At 39.1% G+C, this 27373-nt stretch overlaps 1 protein-coding gene across 2 annotated transcripts; it reads right to left on the bottom strand.

Annotated features, from left to right (window-relative positions):
* Positions 1–1328: 1328 nt before the first annotated feature.
* Positions 1329–24430, bottom strand: LOC117289096 (dentin sialophosphoprotein-like). Of its 2 annotated transcripts, none has more exons than XM_033770055.1 (6): positions 23600–24430; positions 10083–10395; positions 8268–8487; positions 5265–7228; positions 4548–4907; positions 1329–3149 (listed from the first exon to the last, which is right to left on the bottom strand). In XM_033770055.1, the coding sequence occupies exons 1-6, from the start codon at positions 23678–23680 to the stop codon at positions 3136–3138; spliced, it is 2952 nt and encodes a 983-aa protein (XP_033625946.1). In that variant the 5' UTR covers positions 23681–24430; the 3' UTR covers positions 1329–3135. The 2 variants fall into 2 exon arrangements, with proteins under 2 accessions (XP_033625946.1, XP_033625947.1); XM_033770056.1 differs by having other exon boundaries at positions 4548–4904; positions 23600–24429.
* Positions 24431–27373: the final 2943 nt, after the last annotated feature.

Raw genomic sequence — 27373 nt, 5'->3', positions numbered from 1 at the left:
ATTCAGTTCATCGGCCCTACATTATAGACGTTCCGTGCATTCATATACATGCAGTACACATAATGTGTTTGTGTAATTATAAAAGCAATGCTGATCCCCTTAAATTATACTAAATTAATTTTGCTAAATTAATTGTGCAAAAGTTGGATCTAATATTAAAAATAACTACTAAGTTCACATTCCTGATTAAATATATAATGTTAAGTATATAATGGTACACATACATGCGTTAGAATACAAAAGCCAGTTATATGTATTATATAAAAAAATAATCAATATGTATAAAATGCAAAATTGGAAAACAAAATAGGCAAATCCTTTTTTTTTTTTTTTTTTTTTTTTTTTTTTTTTTTTTTTTTTTTTTATATATATAAATGTTTAAAGGAAACGCTGATGTACACTACTCTCCTAACTTTTTTTCACAACTTATTGTAAGCTTTTCACATGCTTAACATGCATGCAATTTAAAGGCACTGCACACGTTTGGTAGGTCTAATAGTCAAAGACCAGCATTCTCACCTTGTTGTTTCCCAACATGCATACAATAACAAAGCTAGGGCTCTATTGGTCACCGAAGTTGCAAGAGAATAATATAAGAAAAACACCCTTGATGGGAAATTTCTTCTTTCTCAAATACTACGTTACTTCAGAGGGCTGCGTTCCTAATAATATGCTAAACTATCAACAGCTCTCCATTACACCTTACCAAGTAAGTTTTCATGGTAATATGTTATTATTGTTGTTATTATTTTTTTTTTAATCACCAATACTGTCCAGAGCCTTTCATGAAAGAACTGGCCCAAATTGCATGACAATACCCACAATATAGATCTGAATCACACGCAAATATATCCGTGATATGCAAAGCTAAGAAACTGGGACCTGTTCTGTATGCAGCAAAACATAAACTTCATACCAACTCAACATTCTCTCACTAATAAATAACATATTTTTTTTTTTTTCGTTCAGCACTAAAATCTACACACTTTGATGTATTAACGAACTACAGAAGGGAACAGAAATTGAGCTTTATGATAATTATTAACACTGCATTATCTTTTGCACTATGTTACAGTCCATTAAAGGAACACGTTGCCTTGGATCGGACGAGTTGGTCTTTTAACAGATATTTTAAAAGTAGAATATAATAGTCCACACAAGTATAACTCGAAATTGCACGGTTTTCCTTTTACGTCGCGAACTAACACGGTCGGCCATTTTTGGGAGTCAAAATGTTGACTCCCAAAAATGGCCGACCATGTTTCTCCGCGACGTAAAATGAATCCCGTGCAATTTCGAGGCATGTTTGTACTTTTAACTTGTCTATCTAACCATTTGCAATTCATAACAAACGCTTTTCATAGACCAACTCAACCGATCAAAGGCAACGTGTTCCTTTAACGTGTTCATATTATGTCTACCAGTTTAGGAGTCTACATTCACAAAAGGAAATTAACTTAAAAATGGTGGACATTGTACAAGTCCAATGTTCCCCGTTAAGCAAGGTATCAGTTTCGAGACCTAGCCGTTCAAAACAACCATCTTTTTAATTTACATCATAAAACACAAAAATAAAACATCCAAAAATAAAAGAAACTGCAGCCAACTCATAAAAAAAAAAAAAAAAAAAGTCATTAGACAAAGGAAGAAGGCTATTTTTAACCTTTCAGCCAAACTTTGACTTAAACTTTTTCTTTGATTATTGTGAACAAAATGATGCCATCAAAGCAATGTTAATAATATTATAACTTAAATATCGGTAAAACAATTACATTAGATATTCACATACTCGTTACAGAGGTGTTGTGTGTGAGGGTGGGAGGGGCAAAAACTCACACTGCTATGTAAAGCATGGTTTGGGCTAATATGTCAAAATTTGGCACTTTTGGGCAAAAAAATTAAAATGAGAGCGCGTAAATAAGTGCCATTGTAAAAAATCAAAAATAAATTGTGGCAAAAACCCATTTTGTGAGATGTCTAGTTTTCTAGCAAGTTTGTAGCAGTTTTAGTTAACAATAGCTGGACATAGGAAGATCGAAAAGAACATGTAATCATCAAATCCTTTATCTCCAAGTACATGCTAAGTGATTGGACAAAGACATGTAATGTTCGATCGAAATTCCCCAAAACAACAAATCCTTTTGTTTTTGATGCCATAGTGAGTGTCTTGTGGAATACAGCCATTGCTGCAAAAAAAAGGGTCAACACCCTTGTTGTCTTAATTCAAAATAGAGTTTAACATTCAACAAAACCTGTCCACACCTCAGATAAATCATTAAAGATAACATCAAAAACAGTACATCCAAATACATGTGGTCAGAATGCTCTCCATGTTGCATTGCGATGTCGATAGCAGAGGCCCATTTTATGAGACATCAAGCGATCATAAAACAATATTAAAGTAAAGTTCCATAGAGTTAACGCCTTTTCCCCCCAATAAACAGTGTCTGCAAAACAACGATTACTTCACTTGTTCGATATTAGTAACTTAAGGCTCCAGTTCCAGGTTCCTCTTTGGTACAGATGACATCATAAGTTTGTGACACCCTCAAGTCTTACTAAATCCAGTAGTTGGCATAGGATACATAGTCATCCATTAGAGTAATGTCATGGTCGAGCGATCAAGTTCACTGGATACAAGCTCTGGTGTTGTCTGCAGCAGGGTTCGGGGTCGGTACCCGGTTATGACATGTGTACTGGAGCAAGGCACTTAACCACTGCTTTGCAAAGAAGTTGGGACGGTAGTGCATTCTCTGCTCCACCAGCCATGCTCCTATAGTGGATGACACCCATCCCCACATACCAATGGCAGTGAGACAGGGGTTACCCTGTTTCAGCCCCCAGGAGAGGGCGGTAACATGTCCCTGGTGGTAGTTGATTTAGGTCGAGACCAGTTTATAGCCCTCATCTCGACGTGATTTGGATCGTGCCCAGATCAGTGAAGCCCTCACCTTAGAGTGGCTGCCTTTGCCTTGCGATGATGAGCGATCTTTCATATTAAAAATAAATAAATAAAAAGGTGACATCATAAAACAGCAGCATGTTGTCTACCCAGACAATCAACACATTGGCGAGTTGAGCAGACTCCATTAAGGAAGACGTCTCCAACAGTGAAGTTCAAACCATCAGGTCCAGTTAAACAATTATTTCTGAAATAAATTGGATAAGTAGTACATTAGGACAGTTCTTTTGGATGTTCAGTCTACAGCCTACATGTCCATGTATAGCAGCAGTTATTTACATTAACGATAGTTGGAAAACAAGCTCTCAAAAAGCATTCAGCCCAATGTACACTTATCTGCTGCAGACATTAATCTGTCATTAGATTGACGGAACTTGCATCAAGTTTCATACTTTATTTTACCAATGCTGGGACGTGGGACGCTTCCAAATTTAATTAAGGAGTCCTATTTAAGGAAGGTAATGCGTTCTGCTCTAACAGCCATTATATTTCCGCAGCATGGTTTCGAACAGTGATCGCTCCTTGCCTGTTTCTCCAAACGAGACAATGTCTTGCCACAGCGGACAACAAGGTTGGCAACTGCATCGAGTTGTTAATTTTCAGAGTGAAGGGTGGGACGAGTCCGTGTCTTGTTTTGTGTATTTCGTGAAAACAAATGTGAGAAGGGTCTGTCAGCTGAATTTCGAACGCATTTTGTTGTTTCATTGTTTAATGATAATTTTAGTCACAGAATGAGTTCTCCATTCCAATCGGCTTAACCTCTTGGAATGGAATAGTTCAGATTTCACTTTGTGATTATATTTTGCGTTATTGCACTTATATGCATCCATTAGTTGGTGTAGTATTCCTAAAATCATATCAGGTCACCTAATATTGAGATTGCAAATTCTGGGGAACCGAAACATTGCTTGCATCATCTTATTGTAAACCCACAGGCACGAGGTGGCACTCAATTATTGACTTTTGAAAGATCATTTACTTCTGCTGCCCCTTCATTGTGGAACGACTTGCCGGATCATGTTAAACTTTCTCCATCAGCAGCTTTGTTCAAAACTTCCATCAAGACTCATCTAATGAGGACTTCATCATAACTTTTTTTCTGTTTGTTGTGTCACTGCACCATGAGCATCTTTAGATGGATACCGGCGCATTATAAATGACCATTATTATTTTGAATGATTGTTAAAGGCAGTGGACACTATTGGTAATTACTCAAAATAATTATTAGCATAAAACCTTTCTTGGTGAAAGTTATGGGGAGAGGTTGATGGTATAAAACATTGTGAGAAACGGCTCCCTCTGAAGTGCCATAATTGTCGAGAAAGAAGTAATTTCCACGAATTTGATTTCGAGACCTCAAGTTTAGAACTTGAGGTCTCGAAATCAACCATCTAAACGCACACAACTTCGTGTGACAAGGGTGTTTTTTCTTTCATTCTTGTCTCGCAAGTTCGATGACCGATTGAGCTCAAATTTTCACAGGTTTGTTATTTTATGCATATGTTGAGAAACACCAATTGTGAAGGCTAGTCTTTGACAATTACCAATAGTGTACACTGCCTTTAAGTAGGGAACCAATTCTCACCTGGTGTATCATCAGAGGGCTGACTTTCCGATGACAGGAACTCAGTCTGCGTTTCCTGACTGGGAGGGCAAGAGCTTGACACCTTGCGCTTCTGGGCGTTCCGGAGAGCTGAAGCCATCCTCGATGTCAAACTGTTCGGCAGGGGGATCGTCTTGCTGATTTTGCGCACCCCAGTGGCATCTGAATTGCTGTTGTTCTGGTTGGAGTTTAACTCATCCTCTCTAGTCTCTTCTCCAACAGCAGGAATTTGTCGGGGCGACTCTGATGAACTCTCCGTACCAGACTTAGTTTGTCCATCAGGAATGTTCTCACTTGAGACTTCTCTGGTGCTAGTCTCAGTTGTTGAGGGTTTCGTACCTGCTAACATAGCAAAGTCAGAAATAGGGACATTCGTCAGATCTGTGTTTCTAGTCACCCACACAGACTGTCGTTGAGTTTGTGCACAAAGACACAAATGGGCATGTTACATGGGCATGTTACATTCACTAAATGGATTTCATGGATTAAGACATTTGTGTACATTCAGAAAATTAAGATCATGGCCACAAACTCACTATGACTGACAGTTTCATTACAAACATTCACAGCATTGTTTTAGTTGCATTTTTAATATTAAAATATTTTCAGAATTAGGGATTGTCCTTATTTTTTAATTAGGCATTCTCCATAAGAGGGACAGTTGGAAGGTATGGGTTACCACTTCTTTATCAACATTACCTTCACTCTGTGAAGGTACCACATCAGTTCGTGATACCTCAGGTGTCACATCTCCAACAGCTGTCACAGCTACATCAGCTTCACTGTATTTAGGAGGCTCATCTGAAGGAGGGTTGTGCTCGTGTACAATGGCTGGTGCAGTTTCTTCCGAAGATGCTTCATTAGTTTTCACCTCCAAGGTTGTGACGTGCTCTTTGTTGGATACTGTAGATGATTCAGGTTCGCCATCAGTATTAACGGATACTGTAACAGGGGTTGTGTCGAGTTCTTGGTCACCTAATGGAGCTTCTTGTTTCCCAGAATCAGAAAGTTCTTCAGGCTTTGTACCACGTTCAGCATCTACCACCTCAGTTTCACCAGCTTTGTTACTTGTTTGCTCCTCGGTCACTTCTGGCACTCTCTGACGGTTTTTACTAGAATGTTCTTCAGTAATTGCTATTTGTTCCGTTTCAGCTTCTGTTACTTGCTCGACATCTACATTAACTGGTTTCGTAACAACTACCTCGACGTCTGTTATAGCTGGCTTTGCTAGAACTTGTTGGTGTTCAGTGTCCGTTTCTGTAAGCTCCTTCTGGTCTTTAGAGGCTGGTACATTTACAGCGTCAGGTTGAACTTCTGATTTCTCTTCATCTAACCTAGTTTCATCATCTCGGTGTTCTGCTGATTCCTGGGCGATAGCTGCTGAAGTGGTGGTGGGTTGATTTTTGTCTATGTTCGCTGTCTCCTGAGTTTTTTCAGAAGTTGGAACGATTGTGAAACTTTCTTCGACATCACCAACAGTCGATGACAACTGACTCTGTCCATCTTGAACACTTGAATCCTTTAAATCTGTGCTCTGTTCTTTACCAGCACCATCATCCGTTGTGCTTTCATGTTGATCAATCGTAACACATTGTTCATTAACCTGGGTCAAACTTACTTCAAGCTCTTTTGGTCCATGTGTGTCTGAATTCACACTAGTTTCAGGTGGCACGGCCTGTTCCTCGGTAGGACCAGTTGATGCTTGAACCCCCAAATCCATCTCATCTGGGTTGGTTTGATTGCATTTGTCATCTTCTTGGGCATCCTCAGCAAGTCTACCATTCGGGTTGTCTTCATGTTGTGAGCTGACACTGTCAAGTTGCTGTTCAACGTCTGTAACATTGGTATCAGATGCTTCTGTGATAGCCTCTTCATCCATTATGACCTCAATGGCAACATCCGTTTTCTCATTTATTTCTGCAGCAACCTCCTCCTGACCCTGAGTCACCACCTCTTGACTCTGAGTCACCTCCTCTTGATTTTGAGTAACCTTCTCTTGATTCTGAGTCGTCTCCTCTCGAGTCTGAGTCACTTCCTCTTGATTCTGAGTCGCCTCCGCTTGATTCCGATTCTCCGCCTCTTGATTCTGACATACCTCCTCTTGATTCTGAGTCACCTCCTCTTGATTCTGAGTAACCTCAACTTCATTCTGAGTGACCTCCTCTTGATTCTGAGTCACCTCCTCTTGATTCTGAGTCACCTCCTCTTGATTCTGAGTCACCTCCTCTTGATTCTGAGTCACATCATCTCGAGTCTCATCAGATTGTTGCTCATCTTGCTTCGCAATCACCTCAACTCCATCTTCCTGTTTTTCAGCTGGAGTTTGCTCAACTACCTCTTTAGGTGCTTCTTGTCCATTGGCTTTTACCCCATTACTAACCGGTACATCTTCTGGGGCACTCCCGTTTACTGCTCCATCTGTTTCCCCCTTTGCCTCCGCCTCTCCTCTTTCATCCTCTTGAAGAGTTTCCTCCGGGGGTTGATCTGCATCCTTGAACATCTGCTCGAGCTCTAGGGCGGTGATCTCGAAGAGCATGGAGGTAGATCTAGATCGGCGAGATTTTACTGTCATGGCGTTGCTCAGTCTCTCATACAGGCTTTCCACAAGCTCTTTCCCCTTGGAGCTATAGAAGATAAACTCTCCTTCTCCACTCACAGAACGTCTGAAACAAATTAAGCAATTGAAACTAATTAAAAAAATGCTACAACTAAAGTGCAATACAGTCAAATGTTGTTTCACAAATTGCAATTTCATGCGCAAGACAATATACTTTTCTGACATTCTCAATACATCATGTGAAATGTTGATGAAAATTGACAACCCAATGGTTTTGTTTTGTGTACAAGTGTAAGGTACAACACATTCGGTTGCCAAACTTTTCTTTTTCTTAGAAGAAAGAAACAGACTTTGTGTCCAGTAGCAGGGAGAATGAATGAATAAGTGCATGATTTGGTTAAAACAGTGAGAACAAGCTATGAAAGTGTGATAACTTAAATAGGTGTAGGTTTGTTTTGTGTTAGAGTGAGAGCAACTCGTCCGGTCCTGGTACTCCCCATGTCAAATCAAACAGAGGATGAAATTTGAGTCTGAGTTAAAGGCAGTGGACACTATTGGTGATTACTCAAAATAATTATTATCATATAAACCTTTCTTGATTAATATTGATGGGGAGAGGTTGATAGTATAAAACATTGTGAGAAATAGCTCCCTCTGAAGTGACGTAGTTTTTGAGAAAGAAGTTATTTTCCACGAACTTGATTTCGAGACCTAAGATTTAGAATTTAAGGTTTTAAAAATCAATTCAAGCATTTGAAAACACACAACTTTGTGTGACCATGTTTTTTTTTCTTGTCTTAAATTGATATCTCGCAACTTCAACGACCGATTGAGCTCAAATTTTCACAGGTTTACTATTGTATGCATATGTTGAGATACACCAACTGTGAAGACTAGTCTTTGACAATTACCGATAGTGTGTCCAGTGTCTTTAATGAAAAGCTGTGATACTTCTAAGTATGTTTCGAATATTTAACATTCGGCACTGAATGCTTTAGGAGTTTAGTTAGTGGGGAGCACCCCAGTAGTAGTGCCTCCACAAGATCGAGCAGTCATTGGAAGCAGGGTTAATGCTTTAAAGGTAAAGTTTGCATTCGTAGACTTTTAAGGTTATCAAAATGGAAAATAAGAAACAACTGTCTTACTTGCTCGTCATGATATGCACAATCTTCTCAAAATCCAGTTGGTGACACTTTGAGATGAGCATAAACTTCTTGAGGTGTCGTAGGTCCCAGTCCAGGTCGATCTTGCCAGTATTCGTGTCATACAGGTTGATGTGAGTCAATGAGATATGAGCGTAGTAATCACCAGAGAGGTGGGCACGTTCAGAATCTTTGTTGGGGACCACACTCAATCGTACAAAATCTGTAAGAATCAACAAAACAGCGCAATTAAAAAAAAAAAGTGTCAAATATCAATGGGTAAAAATGCTTACTTTTTGTCCATTCTTGCGATCATTGTCTTTGAAATTCCATCATCTTCATTCAGTTTACATGAACTGCAGTATATTTCACAAAGAGTTAAGACTAGTCCTCACTAAGGAATAGCCTTTAGTTTTTTATATGTACTGGTACTAGTTCTTAGTTAGGAAAAGAACTCTTGGTGAAATTTACCCATGGACACTTTTAGTAATTACTCAACATAATTATGAACCTGAACAGGTACTTGGTACTGAGAAAAGGAGAGCTGTTGTTTGTATAAAAACATTCTGATGAGAAATGGCCCTCTCTGAAGTAACCTAGTTTTGGAAAACAAGAGGCAATTCCTAACTCAAATATTTGAATCTGATCAAATATTTCAGGCGTAAAGCCTCTTCAAAGGCATCTGGAAGCACACATACTTGTGCAACAATGGTGTTCTCTTGCATTCTCTAGGGGGGGATACCGGTCTATGACAACACTTAATGTGTCCAGGGTTTGGTTTTTACAAAAATTTAAGACTAGTCTTATCTCGAGTTAGGACGAGTTACTGACCTAATTAGCCATACGTGTTTACTCTTTGTGCCTAACAGAATGGTTAAATGCAGTGTTGGGGCAAAGGACTTGACCCTCAAGGTCAAAGAGCTCCTAAATAACATCACAATTACAACATTATGTTTGTTCAGATTGCCTATCCATTATCCAAATTGGCAGGTACCGGTATGGTTATGGGTACGACTGTTGCTAAATGGCTTGCTAAGGAATAATGTCCTCCACTCAAACACATGAAGACAAGATCATCAAGCCATAGCAGTTACCAAAATGGCAGCTACACATATGGCTGTGGCTGCGACAGAGTGTTACTAAGGGTCTTTCAAACGATGTCCTATACGTTAACACATGACGACAAGGACATCAAGCCATAACAGTAGCCAGAGCCGCTCCTTCAGACAATGGCTTACTGTCTGGTTCAGAAAGGTTTCATGGATGCATGGACATGGTATGTTTTACCATACAAGCCCTTCAGTAAACAATCCCATGGAGGCAGTTTACTCAACCACGACTCCAAATCCTGTTAAAGTTTCCATAAAACGGAAATAACAATCCTATACTATAATTGAATTATTTCAAACGATTACATACCAAGAACAGCAGCTTAAAGGTACTGGACACTGTTGGTAATAATTACTTAAAATACTTATACAAATATCGAATAACTTTCCGTATGGCGCCACCACTTTTTCACCCTTTTTTACAAAAAGGGATATCTCATCGAGTTAAATTAGATACTATATTATTTCATACGGAATGAAAAAGTGGTGGCGCCATATGGATACTTTTTCTAATTATATCTATTGTTATTTGTATTATTATATGCATATGTTGGGATACACCAATGTCAGAATACTGGACTTTAAGAATTATTAAAGGTGTCCAGATCCTTTCAAATTCCATCGCATGCCACTGTATTTTCTTTTGTGCCTTTTGATGAATGCAAAACCTTGTTGGAACAAAAAAAAGAGAATGTTATGCAAAGTTTACCCTCTGGAATTCCAGGTGGGCACTGCATCTCTTTCACAGGCGGCAATAGGTTCATGCGGAACATGCTCAGCCATTCCTGTGCATCGGTCTCGCTCTCTGCCCCCACACCCAACAAAACCTTGGAGTTCGAGGATATCTCTATAGCGTGCTCCTGGGTCTTTGATCGAGTTCGTTTGACGCTCACGACGCCCTCAAGTAGTAGGCTGGTAACCGTCTTGTGGTAGGCACCTTTCTCCACGTACAACTCCAGTAGGAGGGATTTCCCAGACGAGGAGGTGTTCTGCTGAACGACGACCCACTTGCGCTTCCATGCCTTTATAATGGAACAAAACAAAGAAAGTTCTTTTGAAAGAATGCAAGTGGTCAGGAGGAGATATGAAAATAATTAGGGGAATTGTTCCTTCGAAGTTGCAGTCATTGAATTTGACACAGAGTCATGGTGTAATTAGAAAGCATTTGACCCCCATTGCAATTAACAAAATGTGTGTATTGAACAGAGTTCAACAGAGTGGCAAGCAATTAGCAAAGTCGCTGCCATTGATTGGTACTCTACAATACAAATTATAATGTATTTCAAATCTGCAATGTTATGCAATTGCCATTATTGAAGCCATTGGACCCTTTTGGTAAACAGTATTGTCCAAGGCCCACACTTCGTGTATCACAACTTCTATATAAAATAACAAACCTGTGAAAATTTAGGCTCCATCGGTCATCGGAGTCGGGAGAAAATAACGGGAAAACCCACCCTCATATCCGCCCGTTTCGCCGTGTCATGACATGTGTTTAAAATAAATCCGTAATTCTCGTTGACGAGAATTGATATTGTTTTACTGTTTTCTAAAAAAGTAAAGCATTTCATGCAATTAATATTTCAAGAGAAGTCTTTCACCACAACCTTTTGTAAACCCTGAAAGTTATTTGTAAATCTGTGAACTTTAATTTGTTGTTATGTACCGAAAGGGTCCAATGGCTTTAAAGCAATCTCACTCATTGCATGATGCTCAAGACTGTGTGTCATTTGCATTGTACCAGCAAATGAACAATCCCATCTCAAACCTGCCGTTGTTACAAATCATACCGTCGCCAAAATGGCTGAATTGGGCCATTTAAAACGAACATATGAATTACATAACAATTCATTACACAATTCAAACATTGCCTTTTTGTCTGTTAACCTTAGAATACATTTTTAGCATTATGAACATTTGACATTAAAGGGAAGGTACACGTTTGGTAATTACTCAAAACAAATATTAACTTATTAACAAACATTGGAGAGCCGTTGGTAGTATAAAACATTGTGGGAAACGACTCCCTCTGAAGTAACGTAGTTTTTGAGAAAGAGGTAATTTCTCAATAAAATAACAAAATAATTTTAGCTAGGGTAGAAGTCTTTTATTCCTATTTGAAAGCTCACAAATCGTCCAACAGGGTGTTTTTTTCTTTCATAATTTTCTCGAAACTTTGATGACCGATTGAGCCCAAATTTTCACAACCTTGTTATTTTATGCTTATGATGGAATACACCAAGTTAGAACACTTTTCTTTGACAATATTACCAAACGTGTACAGTGCCTTTAACACGAGGGCGTCCTTCAGAACCCTGGTCCTTCTGATCTGGTTCACATTGCACACATCCTTGTTTACATGTTTGCTTTAGGCGTGCATGTGAGATACAATGATTAAGTTCACTTCTAAAGCATAATTTGGTTTTATAAACATAAATATATTATAACAATCATTTGATGTTCCAACCGAGTTGGACCCATCAAGACTACTAAATGACGTCACCATTTACGCCTGAAAAGAGCATAACATTCCAATAATCATTAACAACGTAAACTTTCGGTCTATAATTGTAAAGCCTACTGTGTATGTTGTTTTAGGAAATGTGTACGAAAAACAGAAGAGAAACCAAACTAGCTAAAGTGTTGTTCAAATGTTTGAACAAACCACAGCAGCTGAAAGACCAAGGCTGGGGTTTGGTTAAATTTCTCGAGTGCAGCTGCATGGAACATGGGGGTTGAAATGGCGGATGGACCCGAACAACACAATGCCACTCATACGTGTTATTAAAGCACACCATCAATCCAAATTTCGAAAGATACTAATAAATGTTCATTACCCGCCCATTTCTTTTATTTTCCATATACCTTGTTTAAATATGTTTATATACTTGCAGACACTGGACACTACTGGTAATTTTCAAGGACCAGTTTTCCCACTTGGTGTATCTCAACATTTTGATATGCATAAACACTGCAAACAAGACTAAAACTTTAAAAATTTGAACTCAATTGGTCGTCGAAGTTGCGAGTAAATAATGTATGAAAAACCACCCTTGTCACACGTGAAGTTGTGTGCTTTCAGATGCTTGATTTCGATACATCAAAATCAAGTTATGGGGTCTTGAAACCAAATTACTGAAATATTACTTCTTTCTCGAAAACTACAATACAATAGTGGGAGCCGTTTCCCCCAATGTTTTATACTATCAACAGCTCCCCACTACTTGTTACAAAGTAATGTTTTTCCTGCCGCCTTCGAAACTTTGCATTTGTGGCAAAACAACGTGCGATAGTAATGGTATAACAAGAAATGTGGGAAAAGCAATTAACTTTGTTGTCACATTGGGTAATTGCATGCGAAGTTCCTTTGCAATATACAGGTATGCGGAGTCTTCTTGTGGCAGATACGTATCAATGTGACGAAGTGAAAAGGGCGCACAATAATTTTATACATAATTAAAAATACCTTCGAAGGAAAAAAACATTACAACAATTGCACGACAAGTTGTGTGGGGTATTGCATTTATGTGGGGTATCATCGTTGTTTAGTCTAGCACAAGGTTGCCTATAGACATACACAACACATATCCTAAAGGTAAATGCACATACAAAAAACAAGAACTTGGTTTCGCAAACTTGAGATTGATATCAGATAGGCCTTCCTTGATCACGGATACAACCTACAAAAAAACAGACTTCTTGGAAAAAGGCGAAACCGCGATAGGAATAATAACTGCTAACAACGATTTTTAACAACAATGTGATCAGTATCTTCCCAGAGGTCCCCCCCATGTTTATTGTGTTAGATTGGTCAATGCTTATATAATGAATTGTGAGACATGTACTAATTTGTTTTACGATATTAAACATAATTTCACCAGGTATATTTCCAAAGTCGCCTGAACTAATCGAGCGTTTTGATATTAACCCCGCCCCACATGCTTTTAGTGTTTTATTACAAAAATTCATAAACAAGTTGATCTTTCATTAACAAATTTGATTATTATATTTTGTTTTTAAGATACAACAAAAATATTCATTCGTAGCTTTCAGCGTATTGTCTCAGATGTTTATAAACACACGGGTCTCTCACACAGTGTAACCTTTAGCCTCATGGTGTAATCATATCCGTTAACACTACCAGAAAAGCCCCGATCGTTTATCTCATGGCGGCATGACTCATTATTTGGCGTGGGCGGCGTGTTGAAATTTCACAGCGTGAAAGAAGTTCTGGATCATGCAAGTCAACGTTTAAATAAAATAAACATACTGCCCCAGTGACACCAAAAATGTGTTAAATGAAACAGCCTACAAGCGCATATCAATCGTGGAGCCTACGAGTCATTGGACGGAATCAAACCAAATTCTCAGCTGGCTTTATGTACTATTACAATGACATCGTGACGAGAAAAAGTTCATCAGAGTTGGTTAATATTGTGTATTTTGTAAAATACAGGCTTGATATTTCGGCCTATGAAAAGGAGGAATACTTAATGCTAGTTAAGGTATGGACTATGTGACTATGTTTAAAAAAAAAACCTGGTGGACTAGTGTGCCACGAAGCTGGTCCTGCTGATCAGTGGCTACAAATTTGAATGCAAAACCCCAAATGGACTAATATGCTTTCCATGGCTCATAAATAACAATTTTCAGAATTTTCAAATGGCAGAAAAATAGGTCAATATACTTAAGTAGAAAAGAAGAATATCATGCATGAATGTGTGAAATCAGAAACATTGTGCGAAAAGTTGTTTTTTATTATTATAGAAGTGAGGTAGATAGAACTGCTGCTTTCCCATGAGAACCATCACCACCTCATCAAAAATGTGCACACTTGAAGGCAGTGGACACTATTGGTAATTGTCAAAGACTAGCCTTCACAGTTGGTGTATCTCAACATATGCATAAAATGACAAACCTGTGAAAATTTGAGCTCAATCGGTCTTCGAACTTGCGAGATAATAATGCAAGAACAAAACACCCTTGCCACACGAAGTTGTGTGCGTTTAGATGGTTGATTTCGAGACCTCAAGTTCTAAACTTGAGGTCTCGAAATCAAATTCGTGGAAATTACTTCTTTCTCGACAATTATGGCACTTCAGAGGGAGCCGTTTCTCACAATGTTTTATACCATCAACCTCTCCCCATTACTCGTAATCAAGAAAGGTTTTATGCTAATACTTATTTTGAGTAATTACCAACAGTGTCCACTGCCTTTAAGAGTTGAATACATTTATCCATCGCATTGGTTCTATAATAATTGTCAAAAAAATACCATTTCCTGCTCACACAAAAATAGTACAGCACAACTTCAGTTGTAGTTGGTTTGTGAACGTTTTGTAAAGATTCTATTGAACACCCCCGAGAGAATCTTGTTTTTAACAAACTTTACTTCCTTTCAAAGTCAATAGCGCAAAAAAAAGAAGAAAGAAACAAAAAATGAACAGAGGGTTGTTAATGAATAAAACGCGATAGTCGAGCGTGCACTTCGAGATTCGTGTATTAACGGCAACAACACCACTGAACAAGTTTGGTAATTGCCAAAGACAAGTATTTTTACTTGGAGCCTAACATAATGTGTATAAAAATGTAATAAACAATTGTGAACATTGGGGTTCAATTGGTCATCGAAGCAAGTGAATAATAAAATGAAAAAAGAAACGAAAAAAAAGGAAAACTTCTCACACAACTCTGTGTGTGTTCAAACGCATGTAATAAAAAGCTTCAGCTGAGGTATTTTCCTTTTTGAGTGAGGAATTACTTCTTTCTCAATAGCCGTATTACTTCAGATGGAGCTGTTTATCACATTGTTTTGTACTCTACCACTTGCTCGTTACCAAGTTTGTGTCTATGCTAACAATTATTTTAAGAGTAAATTGCCAACAGTGTGTATAGTGTCCTGAAAGAAGTTCATCAGGCTGGTAAAATATCAACTTATTAAATGAATTTTCTAAAAAAGTGTATAGTGCCTTTAACATTTCGTATTTTGTTTCTATACCACCACACGTTCCATCTAAACCGTTTACTCTAGTCTAGACATTAATTTCCTGGTTTACCGTCAGCCATGTGTCAAGGGGGCTGAGCAATAACAACTGGCACCGATTCAAGTAAAAAAATGGGTCTAAAACATGACGCCGCTTAGCAGGAAGATTCCCTGCTTATCACAACATGGTTACCAGCTAAACTGCCATACAATGCTCATTTCATGTGACTGGTCCACCTCTGCATGGAATTCGATTCGTGTTTTGATGTTAAGCAGTATTTTTGTAAAAATGGGTCACGGCTGAATGTATTCTCAACATTATCAGAGGTTGCAAGAAATTGACTCATCGACCCCCTTATGTCAAACTCAATCAATTACTGATGGGGCATGGGTACGAGGACTTGTCATTTTGTGGGAACACTACATTATTGGTTTTGAGCTTTAGCATTTCATTCAATCCACGATAAAGCTTTTAATAATCAAAACATTACACCAAACAACAACATTAACTTTCTTTAAAAAATAACTGGTTATTTATTTGAACTGTATTCAAAATGTCATGTTTACACCGTAATGACAGCGTTTCTGTAATGAGTTTTTCTCTTGAGGAATGGCAATACGCTGTTCCCGGCCATAATTGACCCGGGTCCGGAGGGGGGGGGGGGGGCACCACCAAATCATTCGTCAGTCGTGACCTGGAAACTTGTTTAAACAATAATTATTTGGTTACTGGTTAGTAGTTTTTTTCTAGCTGGGATCCCGTTTCAGTTTGACCAATTACATTGTTTAATCATATGGTCAAATATTTCAGGGGTCACTGACGAACAATTTGCGAACCTTCATCCGCTTCAATAAACACGGTTTTGCACTATGCACAAACAATTTCAGCCATAAAAGCAAATCACGTGAACAAATTTATTATAAACATGGTACCAAAAATCCGGGTGTACTCTGACCCCAGCGATTTTGGAGTGCGTAACGACGGTAACCAATAAGTATTGAACAGTCAGGGTTGTCACACGGAAACGACACTTTAAAGAAAAACGAAACTTTACAGACACGAGCCAGCATAACACGTTTTAAAGGCAGTGGACACTATTGGTAATTATCCAAGACTAGCCTTCACAGTTGGTGTATCTATATGCATAACATAACTAACCTGTGAACATTTTAGCTCAATCGGTCATCGAAATTGCGAGATAATAATGAAAGAAAAAACAGCCTTGTACACGAAGTTGTGTGCGTTTAGATGGTTGTTTTCGAGACCTCAAGTTCTAAATCTGAGGTTTCAAAATCATATTCAATTCAAGGAAATTTACTTCTTTCTCGAAAACTATGTCATTTCAGACGGAGCCATTTCTCACAATGTTTTATACAATCAAGCTCTCCCCATTACTTGTTACCAACAAAGGTTTTATGCTAATAATTATTTTGAGTAACTACCAATAGTGTCCACTGTCTTTAAAATCGGTTCCAAAACAGTGGCCTAAACACAACAGTTTTCCCACGTGTATAGTTAATAATGTGACTCGCTGGCACACACCTCATAGACTTTCCTTCCTGTGAAAAAAAAATGTATAATATAACCAATCAAATCTAGAGACTGGGACATTGTGCCACGTTCTCCCTTTAATGTGAACCATTTTTTGCGACCTGTTTGGGCGCCCTTCACATTCCAAAGTTTGTTCCCCTGTTTAACCTTCTCAGCGTGTGGAAAGGCGGGGTCAAACTATCACGAATAGTGTCGGATTCAGTAAACAGTGGTTGGCACGAATTGAAACGAGGCAGGAGTATCCAAGTGTAAATATCAGTATACAGGATGTCCTACAATTATAGATATTATGTTTTGTGACAAAACACTTTTCCGACACCTCCAATTGGTTTCTCGTTGTGACTGTGTGTTTGTGTATGTATTACTGTTTTAAAGGGAAGGTACACAATAGGTTAAAAAACAAATATAAACTTAGAAACTGACTTGGTAACGAGCATTGAAAAGCTGTTGATAATATAAAACACTGCGGGAAACGACTCCCTCTGAAACAACGTAATTTTTGAGAAAGAGATAATTTCTCACTAAAATAATAAAATACTTCTAGCTAGGAGTCTTTTATTCGTATCTGAAAGCACAAAAATTCGTCCAACAAGGGTGTTTTTTCTTTCATCATTTTCTCGCAACTTCGATGACCAATTGAGCCAAACATTTTACAGGCTTGTTACTTTATGGTTATGATAGGATACACCAAAGTGAGAAGACTGGTCTTTCACAATTACCAACCGTGTACCCTCCCTTTAAGACAGTGGACACTATTGGTAATGGGCATAACCATGCAAAATCGAGGCCTACTGTGTTGAGCATTAATTTTTTTTATGTTAAACTTTTAAAACTGTTAACATCTTCCAAACCATTATGTTTTTGATAACAAACGGTTTCAAACGTCTTTCTAAGCTTGATGTTTTTTTTTTTTTTTTTTTGTTTTTTTTTTTTATCCAAACGCTTTTCAATGAAGAGAAGTTAACCAGATGTATTTCAAAGCTTACTCATGTGTGGGAGTTTTTGATATTGACACTTGAAAACTGCCAACTTAATTTTCTCAGGACATCACCAAATCCTTGAGTTAATAATCTTACGAGAACTTTTGTTTCGGCACGTCATGGTTTCATTGTGAACCAGTATATTTTCAAATGGTTACGATTTATCCAGAGAGTAATAATTAACACCACGAGTGTGGGCACAGAAAACCGACCGTTAAAGTCACCTGGAAATATTTTTTTTTTTTCTTTCAAACATAAGAGTATATGCTTACGAACAATAAGACAATTTTTTTAGTAACTGTTTGTCACGATTTATATGTTTAAAAAATATATAAAGTTGTTTGGGGGGCTGACTCCGCCTACCCCTTTTGTGACGTCAATCGAGGCAGACTTTGCCTGCAATGCGTATAGTAAACACACGTGCAAAGTACATGTACGTCCAAGTCGTGAGTTGGTACGTTTCAAAAAGTGTTTTTCTGCATTCAGCAAAAATACACCTGGTCGGCATTGCCGGAAAAAAAAATAATAAAAAACTGTTTTTTGAAACGTGCAAACTCACGACTTGGTCCGTACATGTACTTTGCAATTGTGTCTACTCTACGCATTACAGGCAAAGCCTGCCTCGATTGACGTCACGAACAGCGCCCTCTCGGGTCGGGGTCTACTCTTAAATTTGTAAATAACATAAGAACTGATTTTTTAAAACCTTAGTTAACTGTTTATTATCATTCCACTCATCAAGACACATATATTAGTGACAAAAGCTTTATTTTGAAAAAATACCACTTCCAGGTGACTTTAAAATTCCCCACAATAGGTCAATTTTGTAATTAATGTTTAAACACTTCTGACAAATTTAAATTAAGTGCGAACAAATTATGATGCAAAATTAATCATACCGTGACAAAAACTACACAAGTACACGAACCGTGTGAAATCGGGTCATATCTCTGCATGTATCAACGCGGGGTGCATCCTGTATGATAGTGCTACGCACGTGCTCTTGCTGTGAATTTGAAATTCGTTCACGCCAGTGGTAATTAACCGAAATATTTCCACGAGCTACCTTAATGAGACATACACAAACCGTGTAAAAAAAAAATGGTATAACATGGTCTTTATTATAGTTTGACAGTCCACTTATGAATTAAGGTTAAAAGGTACTTTTTGTCCACTGTCTTTAAGCATGTATGCGTATACAACGTAACTTACGCGACTCCCTTGCATGATAACATTGCTCTGTTAGTGTTCTCTCTATTTTCTCAAAAACTTGATGACTAATTAAACTGAAACTTAAATCTATAGGCAATAAATCATATTATACACACGCGCATCTACATTCACAGTGAGTATGGATTCATGTCGTGGCCAACGGCTTGATAAACAAAAAGTCTCAATTGGTAATCACTCTTAAAAATTAATGGCATCATTATTATTTGCTTTTTAGAGAATGTAATGTTTGGTGGTAGGCCTATTGTGACATTTCGAGAATAATGTCACTGCACAAACGTGGTTAAAAAAAATTGATGGATTTGTAAACACAAAAACTCGCGGTATTCCGGGAGAGGTCAGGTCCAATGAAAGCCTTAACTTTGACATTGTAACTCAGAATAGAATGACAACATGTCCTTATAACGTCAGCTATTTCCTACACATATCCGGCCTTTGGGTTGCTACCGGGCAATATTCTTCCCCACTTGTATAAATTCCATCTGGCAAAACAATATTCCATCTGTATTTACGGGCCGGGAGGGAAGTATGCGATCGGGAATTTTGGGGGAAATTGACATAACTTGAAATCAGCCTGCCACCAAGGTCGCGTTTCCCTATACAAATGTTTATAAATAAACATATTTATTTCAAGTTTGTAATTATTAACCACTGTTTCCTGTTAGGAATGTGCATTAATTTTTAATCATCCAGTCTGTAGTTGAACCTTTATCTCAACACAATTTATGTGTCCCTCTTCTCCCTGTTTTCGGGAAAGTGTTTACAACAAAACCACCAATACGGTGTCTAATTTTGGTCACCGTGTTTTGGTAATTACTCAAGATATTTTATCAAGCATAAAACTTTGCTTGGTAACGAGTAGCGGAAGCTGTTGATAATACGACATTGTGAGAAACGGCTCATTCTGAAGTAACGTAGTTTTCGAGAAAGAAGTAATTTTTCACGTATTTTGTTTCGAAACCTCGGATTTAGATTTTGATTGTGTTTTTTCTTTCATTGTTATCTCCCAACTACGGTGGCCAGTTGAGCTCAAATTGTCAATGGTTTGTTATTGTAAGCTTAATATGTTGAGATACACCACGTGAGAAGACTGGTCTTTGACAATTACCAATAGTGTCCAATGTCTTTAATTCAACAATGTTACCAGCTGAAAAGAACATGTAAAACGCGTTGTTGTTCCTGCCAATGTTATGGTAGACTTGTAACAACCAACATATCTTGATTATAATCCAAATTTATATCAATTATACTTCCGATCTAGTGATCAGTTAAGTTCAACCATGATCAATGACGAGCAAGGTCGGGCCAAAAGAGGTCGAGGTGACCTGACGTGTACCATGGAGGTACATGTACAAAGAAGGGAAAATGTTTGTGAAAGCAGGTGAAATATCCACATGCACGGGGGACAATGTGATCTGGGGACAACTATCATTCGACGAGGACAGCCCCCCCCCCCCAAAAAAAAAAAAAAAAAAAAAAAAAAAAAAAAAAAAACATGTTATTAAAACCAAAATCATCCCAGTAAACAACAACCCAAAAGCTTTTAGGTATAAACAGCATCGGTTACCAACCAAGGAAATGGTGGTTTATAGGTCAACAGTGACGTATCCAGTTATCTAACAAAAAAATGTGAAATACATTAAAGGGAAGGTACACTATTGGTAATTGTAAAAGACCAGTGTTCTCACTTGGTTTATCACAACAAATGCATAACTATGACAAACCTGTGTAAATTTTGAGCTCAATTGGTCATTGGAGTTGGAAGAAAACGATGAAAGAGAAAACACCCTTGTTGGATTTGTGTGATTTCAGAAAGGATCAAAAGTATTTTATTATTTTTGTGAGAAATTACCTCCATTTCAAAATCTATGCTACTTCAGAGGGAGCCGTTTCTCACAATGTTTTAGTAATGTTTTATACTATCAACAGCTCTTCATTGCTCGTTACCAAATCAATTTTTAAGTTAGTGTTTTGAGTATTACCAAACGTGCAACTTCCCGTTAACTGTGAATATTTAATAACGCCTTTTTGTGAACGATTGATTCGACGATCGTATATATTATTTAATTAAACATCGAACATTTTGATCATATCAAAGTTGAAGGTGAAAGTCATCGTCATAATTTGCATTATTAATTGGATACCGAATTATATTGGTTTTATGTGGAGTGGCAAGCATCACACTACTGCACAGGTTTGTTCACACCACGGACATGTTTCGACCTTCATATCGTTTTGTTTTGATAAGCCAACGTGACCGGGTTACCTTGTTGTTTCTCTCGACATAAGCAAATCACCTATTATGCTACTTTATAACTTCAAATGAAATTGATGTTTTTTGGGGTTTTTTTTCTTGTTTTTCCTTTTTTTCCTTTTTTTAAACAATGAACAAGCCAGCCATACCAATTGAATACTGTTAAGGTAGTAAGGTGACAAAAGAGTCACTTAAAATGACAAACGTTCAGATAAGTTTTGGATTATTAATAGTAACATCGTAGATTTTTCCCTTTTTTTTCCCTTGTTTTTCTTCTCATGAATCTAATGAGGGAGCACCCCCTTTTGACTGTAAACATAGGCATAAGGCTTACTCTAGAAATCTTCATAAAGAAATAGTGTGCTGTTACAAATGATCGAGATTAAACAACAAACTTCGGAAATGAAATGCGTTGTTTCTATTATACCACATGCACGGTGCTGTGACGGCGGGTAGTCATACCATGTTGAGGGTGACACCGTCACGACTCCTGAGCCCCTTTTTTGCCCCATAACTTCTTATCTATTTAATGGGATTATCGTACTCAGTAAACATTCCACGGGGATAGGCACAGGCGATTGACATGCCTCATTTAAACTGTATACAAACAGTAGTAGTGCTAGACTTGTGGACAAGTCGTTAAATCGGCCCCACGCGCTGAGATAGTGGTCTCACGAGATCACTGCTCTCGCACGAACTGATGGATCCCCGATTTCGACATCGAAATCGGGGATCCATCAGTTCGCGCGAGAGCAGTGATCTCGCGAGACCACTATCTCAGCGCGTGGGGCCGATTTAACGACTTGTCCACAAGTCTATAGTAGTGCTAGTGCGGTTAGCACTGACACATTAAATGCCCTACAATGATAACTGTAGCTTTAGTCATCTAAATTAATTGATATGCACACACATCACGAATTTTGAGACGACTCGATCAACCTAGAAAAAAAAACTTTTGATCCAAGGTCCAAATTCCAGCTGACTCTTCAAGAAACAACGTCATCTGTTCACTTTATAAACCAACACAAATAACTAAACTACAACAATACACAAACAGGTAAAACCACAACCTCATTTTGTTTCTTCAAATCAATGATTAACATAAAAACAACTTCCAACTGGACGTACCATCGATGTATCAATTGCTCAAATACATAGAATCTCAGAGCTCAGAGCGTGGAGTGGGATTTGAAAACATGAAATCAAAACAAAATAGTAATACGCTGTTTTTATTTAACTGATTGGATTGTTATTATTTTCTATAAGACCTTCTTCTCTCTCTCTCTCTCTCTCACCAAAAATCGTTTGTTTTGATAGTGATGCTAATTGTTTATACAAGGGATCACGCGCGATTGGAACGGTCACATACAATTAGCATGAACAAAACTAGCAGTATAATAGTGTGCGGTACATGGGGAAAAGGGGTACACATTACACTTCACGTGTACGTCCAAATTACAGTATTACTAATTATTATTATTCGTAGGGACGGTATAAAATCATAGTGTGGAATATGATCGAGCTGTAAGGTCTGAGGAATGTGAAGGCAAACTGACATCTTTAAAAGGAGTTTCTATAAACTGTTGCCCCTGTAAACTAGGAATGGAGAACACCCGTCACCGATTACAAACCGGTTTAAACTGCATGCATGTATACCGTTATTTAGCCTATAGGCTCAAGCTGAGGAAAAAAATTCAAATCATGAGTCTTGCCTCATCCTCTTCGGCTAAATTGTCCAAATCAAAGACAAGTCCAAAACAGTACATGCCCAGCTTTCATTCAATTAAAAATGGTGTTGCTTCTTAATATAAGTAAGTGTGACTACATCACAAAATATTCCCCAAGCCCCCCACCACCATAAAGCACCACTCGGTAAACGCATTGAGGAAGACAATATTATTATTAACGGTAGCATCAACACATTAGTTGTATGTGTGGGTGTGTGTGGGGGGGGGGGGGCTGGCCCATTGGTCCACCCCACTACAGTATTTCCATTGAGATAACATTCACTTTTAACGAAATGTATAAAATAAAAAATAAAAAACAATCAGGATCATGGGGGCTGATATAAAAATATATTCATTAGCTTGTTCACGTAACTAAATATAAGTGAGACTGCGAATGCTAAACAAGAGGACTCGGATGGTAGGCTCTATACAGAACTGTCGAGACCGATTTTCATAATATATCGTTGTTTTTATATCCAATGTGTATACCAGACTCTCACCTTGCCCAGAGCTGAACGCGATGATAACTTAACCTGCAACACACCTTCCTTCTTGCGAATCCTCTTGCCCTTGCTGTTCATGATGTTGTCGACTTCACCTAAAAGCTTCCAAATCAAACTGAATGAAATACCACCAAGGAGTATTTCGGGAGACTGGTCCTCAGCTAAACTACTTTCACTTTCAGCTTGAAACAAAACAACGGTGTTCTGGTGGTGCTCTGACTCCCTCTGTAGAATTTTTATTCACGCAATGAACTTTCACTGCACTGCTAGATGGACAACCTCGCCTTCAAAAGGTGCATACCGAACCATTGCTGTCAACATAAATTTAGTTCCCCACGCAACCAGACGCCAGACAATGTGGCACTGCCAGCAGGAATTGACACAAAATCAACGTACTTGAAAGGTGCTTGGATTCACTTTCGTCTACTGTGGAGGAGGAGGCAGTATAGGATCCTGGTCAACTCAGCAAAATGGTCCCAAATGGTCACAGAACAACAGAACAACAGCGACGAAAACTGTCCCTTTAAAAAATGGCAGAGTTTGATCCTTTTCAGGCACTGTTGTGGTTAGATGCGTTCTGCGTGCACAACAACGAAAGTGAGGACTCTGTGACCTTGTTAACTCTCACAGTGTAGTATGTAGCTTTGGTAGAGTTTTAGCTGCCAACACCACATGTGTACGACGTGTACTGACTGTACGGTGAACACCCACCCACTTTTGACAGTTGGGTGTACCAAAGGTGTACTTTACCGTGCGTAAAGATCTCACGCAGCCGGCTGTATGCAGTAGTTTGTGCGTAGACGTCACACAGTGTACAGTACGTGCATGCATTGTTTATGTACATTTTGTATGAAAATACCATCACACAATAATTATTCCTCTGACACGGTTGACCGCACACATAGTGCACACAGACCCAGCTCTGTGTGCGTCCAATAACTTCTGCTATTTAATATACATACTACACACTCCTCTGTTAGGTTTTCGTGTACTTTTCATTTATTTGAAGTTATGGTTTGGGAGTTTGTTATGGGAGTGGACACTATTGGACAATTAATAGTAAAACAAATAATTGTGGAGTGGGTCACTTGAGGGTGATCTGAGGAGCATGCCGTCACCACGAGAGGGCGAGTGTTCGTTCGACCCGAGTGAGCACTGCGGGGTCGACCCAGGAAAGCTAAGCGAATGCACCCATAGTAATGCACAATGTTTGAGGGCGGGCTGTAGCAATTATCTAACGTTACACCATGGAGGTTACGCTTAGTGTGGTATCTATGGGTGCGTTCGTTTAGCTTCCCTGGGTCGACCCCGGTGTGTGGCGAATTTTTTTCCCCAGGACGAACGTGTGCAGATAATTACCCACGTTCTTCCTGGAAAAAAAAATCACGCCACACGCCGGGGTCGACCCAGGGAAGCTAAACGAACGCACCCTATATTGTGCGTTCGAAATTAACACGTTGCCTTGGAGCGGTCGAGTTGGTCTTTGAAAAGCGGTTGTAACCGTTTGTTATAAAATGCATAATACTGGGTAGTAAAATGATATAAAAGTAGAGTACAATTATCCACACAAACATGCTTTGAAATTGCACGGTTTTCTTTTTCTCGTCGACTAACTCGGTCGGCCATTAATGGGAGTCGTTTGACTCCCCATAAATGACCGTTAGTTTGCATTAAGGAAACCACGCAATTTTGAGGCAAACTTGTGTGGATCTTTGTATTCTATACTTTTAATATCTTTCCAACCATAATGCATTTATAACGAACGGTTACCTTCGCTTTTTAAAGACCAACTCGTCCAATCCGAGGCAACTTCAAGTTAATGTTCCTGGTCGACCCGCGGTGCTCATTCGGATGAGCCCTTTTATAGAACGATCACACTCGCCCTCTCGTGGTGACGACATGCACCTCGCCCCCCCCCCCCCAAGTGACCCACTCCACAAGCAGGGCACTGTGTGATGTGGGCTGACCCGACTGAGTCCCTGGAATGACGTCTTATTCGAACGCTGAACGCACCAGGGGCAGACGGGGGACGCCGAACGTATGACATGGATCTACTAGGTGAAATGTGAAGATGGGCGGAGATTGGTCTATAGGAAACCTTGATAAAAAGACTAGCAACCACATCATTATTGGCAAATACAACAGAAGAGTGGTTCCAGCCAAGGTCTTACCACAGTAGCATATCATTTCCACGTACAAGGAGCACGGGGCTGAGTGTCCTAATTAATCATTGGTCAGAAGAAATTCAATTCAAAAGATGGCGCTAGCAGACTCGGGGCAGGGTAGGGAGACGACACAAAGAGCGTTCGACCGCGGTGCTCACTCGGGTGGGTGAGCCTGATAAGAGCTAATCGAGTATCACACTCGCCCTCTCGTGGTGACACCAAGTACCTCGGGTCACCCCAAGAGACCCACTCCACAAGCAGGACACCGGGAGCTGACCCGGGTGAGCCCTTGGGATGACGTCAAAGCTATTTGAACGTACCGGGGCAGACCGGGGTCGACCCAGGAAAGCGAAACGAACGCATCCATAATTTCATAGCGACAAAATCTTCTGCCCCCACCGGTGTGGCAGGAGATTCTGTCTCTCCGTTGATTATGTTCGTGTGACACCGGTGTCCCTTCACTCGTCCCCAGCGCCTTGCTTTAACCAAAGGCGATGGGATGGGCAAACGTATCAGGAACTGTCATTGGTTTAATAATGCGCAGTCCCATCATGCATCACATTCACACTGCGCCATATTTCTATACATGACGTACTTCCTGAACAAGAATCTGCAAGCGATTAGCCCATCCCAGCGGTCCTGGTTAGACTGGCCGCTGGGGCCGAGCGAACGGTGTCCCTTGTCCGTCGGAGATTCTGTTCCCCCGTCAAAATGTTTCGCACTCTGTTAATGGCATGATAATCCTGTCATAGTCGTTGCAGTTTCTCTTTTACATTAGTCCGTACAATCTTTGTGACACTCATTCTTAGCTCCTAGGATGGCTTAGAACTTCGAGCTATCGCCAGAAAAAGTAGCGAAAACACCGGCTAGGTTTCGACAAAATTAAGCCGCCCTCTACTCATTGGCTTTGCACCGATGATCGTGTTCCAGAGCAACAAACCTCTCGCAAGTGACGTCAAAAGCCTAGAACACTGAGCACACTATTTCTGAGGATCACCTGAAACTTATGCCGCCTAGAATTTTGAATACCTTCTTTTTCTTACATATTGTAAAACAAAATATTTGTTTGTTTTACCTTGCACTTAATGTTCCATAAACTTTGAAATCTATGTCCCAAAACAGTCACGTGGAAAACAGAAAGATAACTACTGCAGCAAAGCACCACATGCCTTTATCGTTTTTTTTTTTTGGTTTTTTTTGGCCACTGAAGTTGTCGCTTTTCAACCATACCCGATATATCGTGTCTGCATGAACTCCATGCAGGCTTTGTAGCTCCAATGACAGCTGATGCACGGGTTCAAACGGTTTTAAACATGTAAACTTTGTAAGTCTATCAACACTTGACCAAAGTATCACAAATCATAGCGAACGCCTATTATACACAAACTAGTGGAGTTTGACAATCAGAAAGTCTATCGGACAAGGTTTTTAATACCATTGCGAAATATATCAGTTGACGATTGGATACTTCAGATGTCCTAAAATTGTTGATAACACTTCTTCTGTCATGGAATATTTCAAAGTCCATAACAACTTTGACCTGGGTTGTTTGCTTTAAACACAAGGGAAACACAAAGGTGGGGGGGGGATACACTAGTCGACCTCT

Source organism: Asterias rubens, chromosome 4, assembly GCF_902459465.1.
Source record: "Asterias rubens chromosome 4, eAstRub1.3, whole genome shotgun sequence".
NCBI lineage: Eukaryota > Metazoa > Echinodermata > Asteroidea > Forcipulatida > Asteriidae > Asterias > Asterias rubens.
The sequence above is the reverse complement of the archived record's forward strand: the minus strand, read 5'-3'. Positions and strand labels throughout refer to the sequence as shown.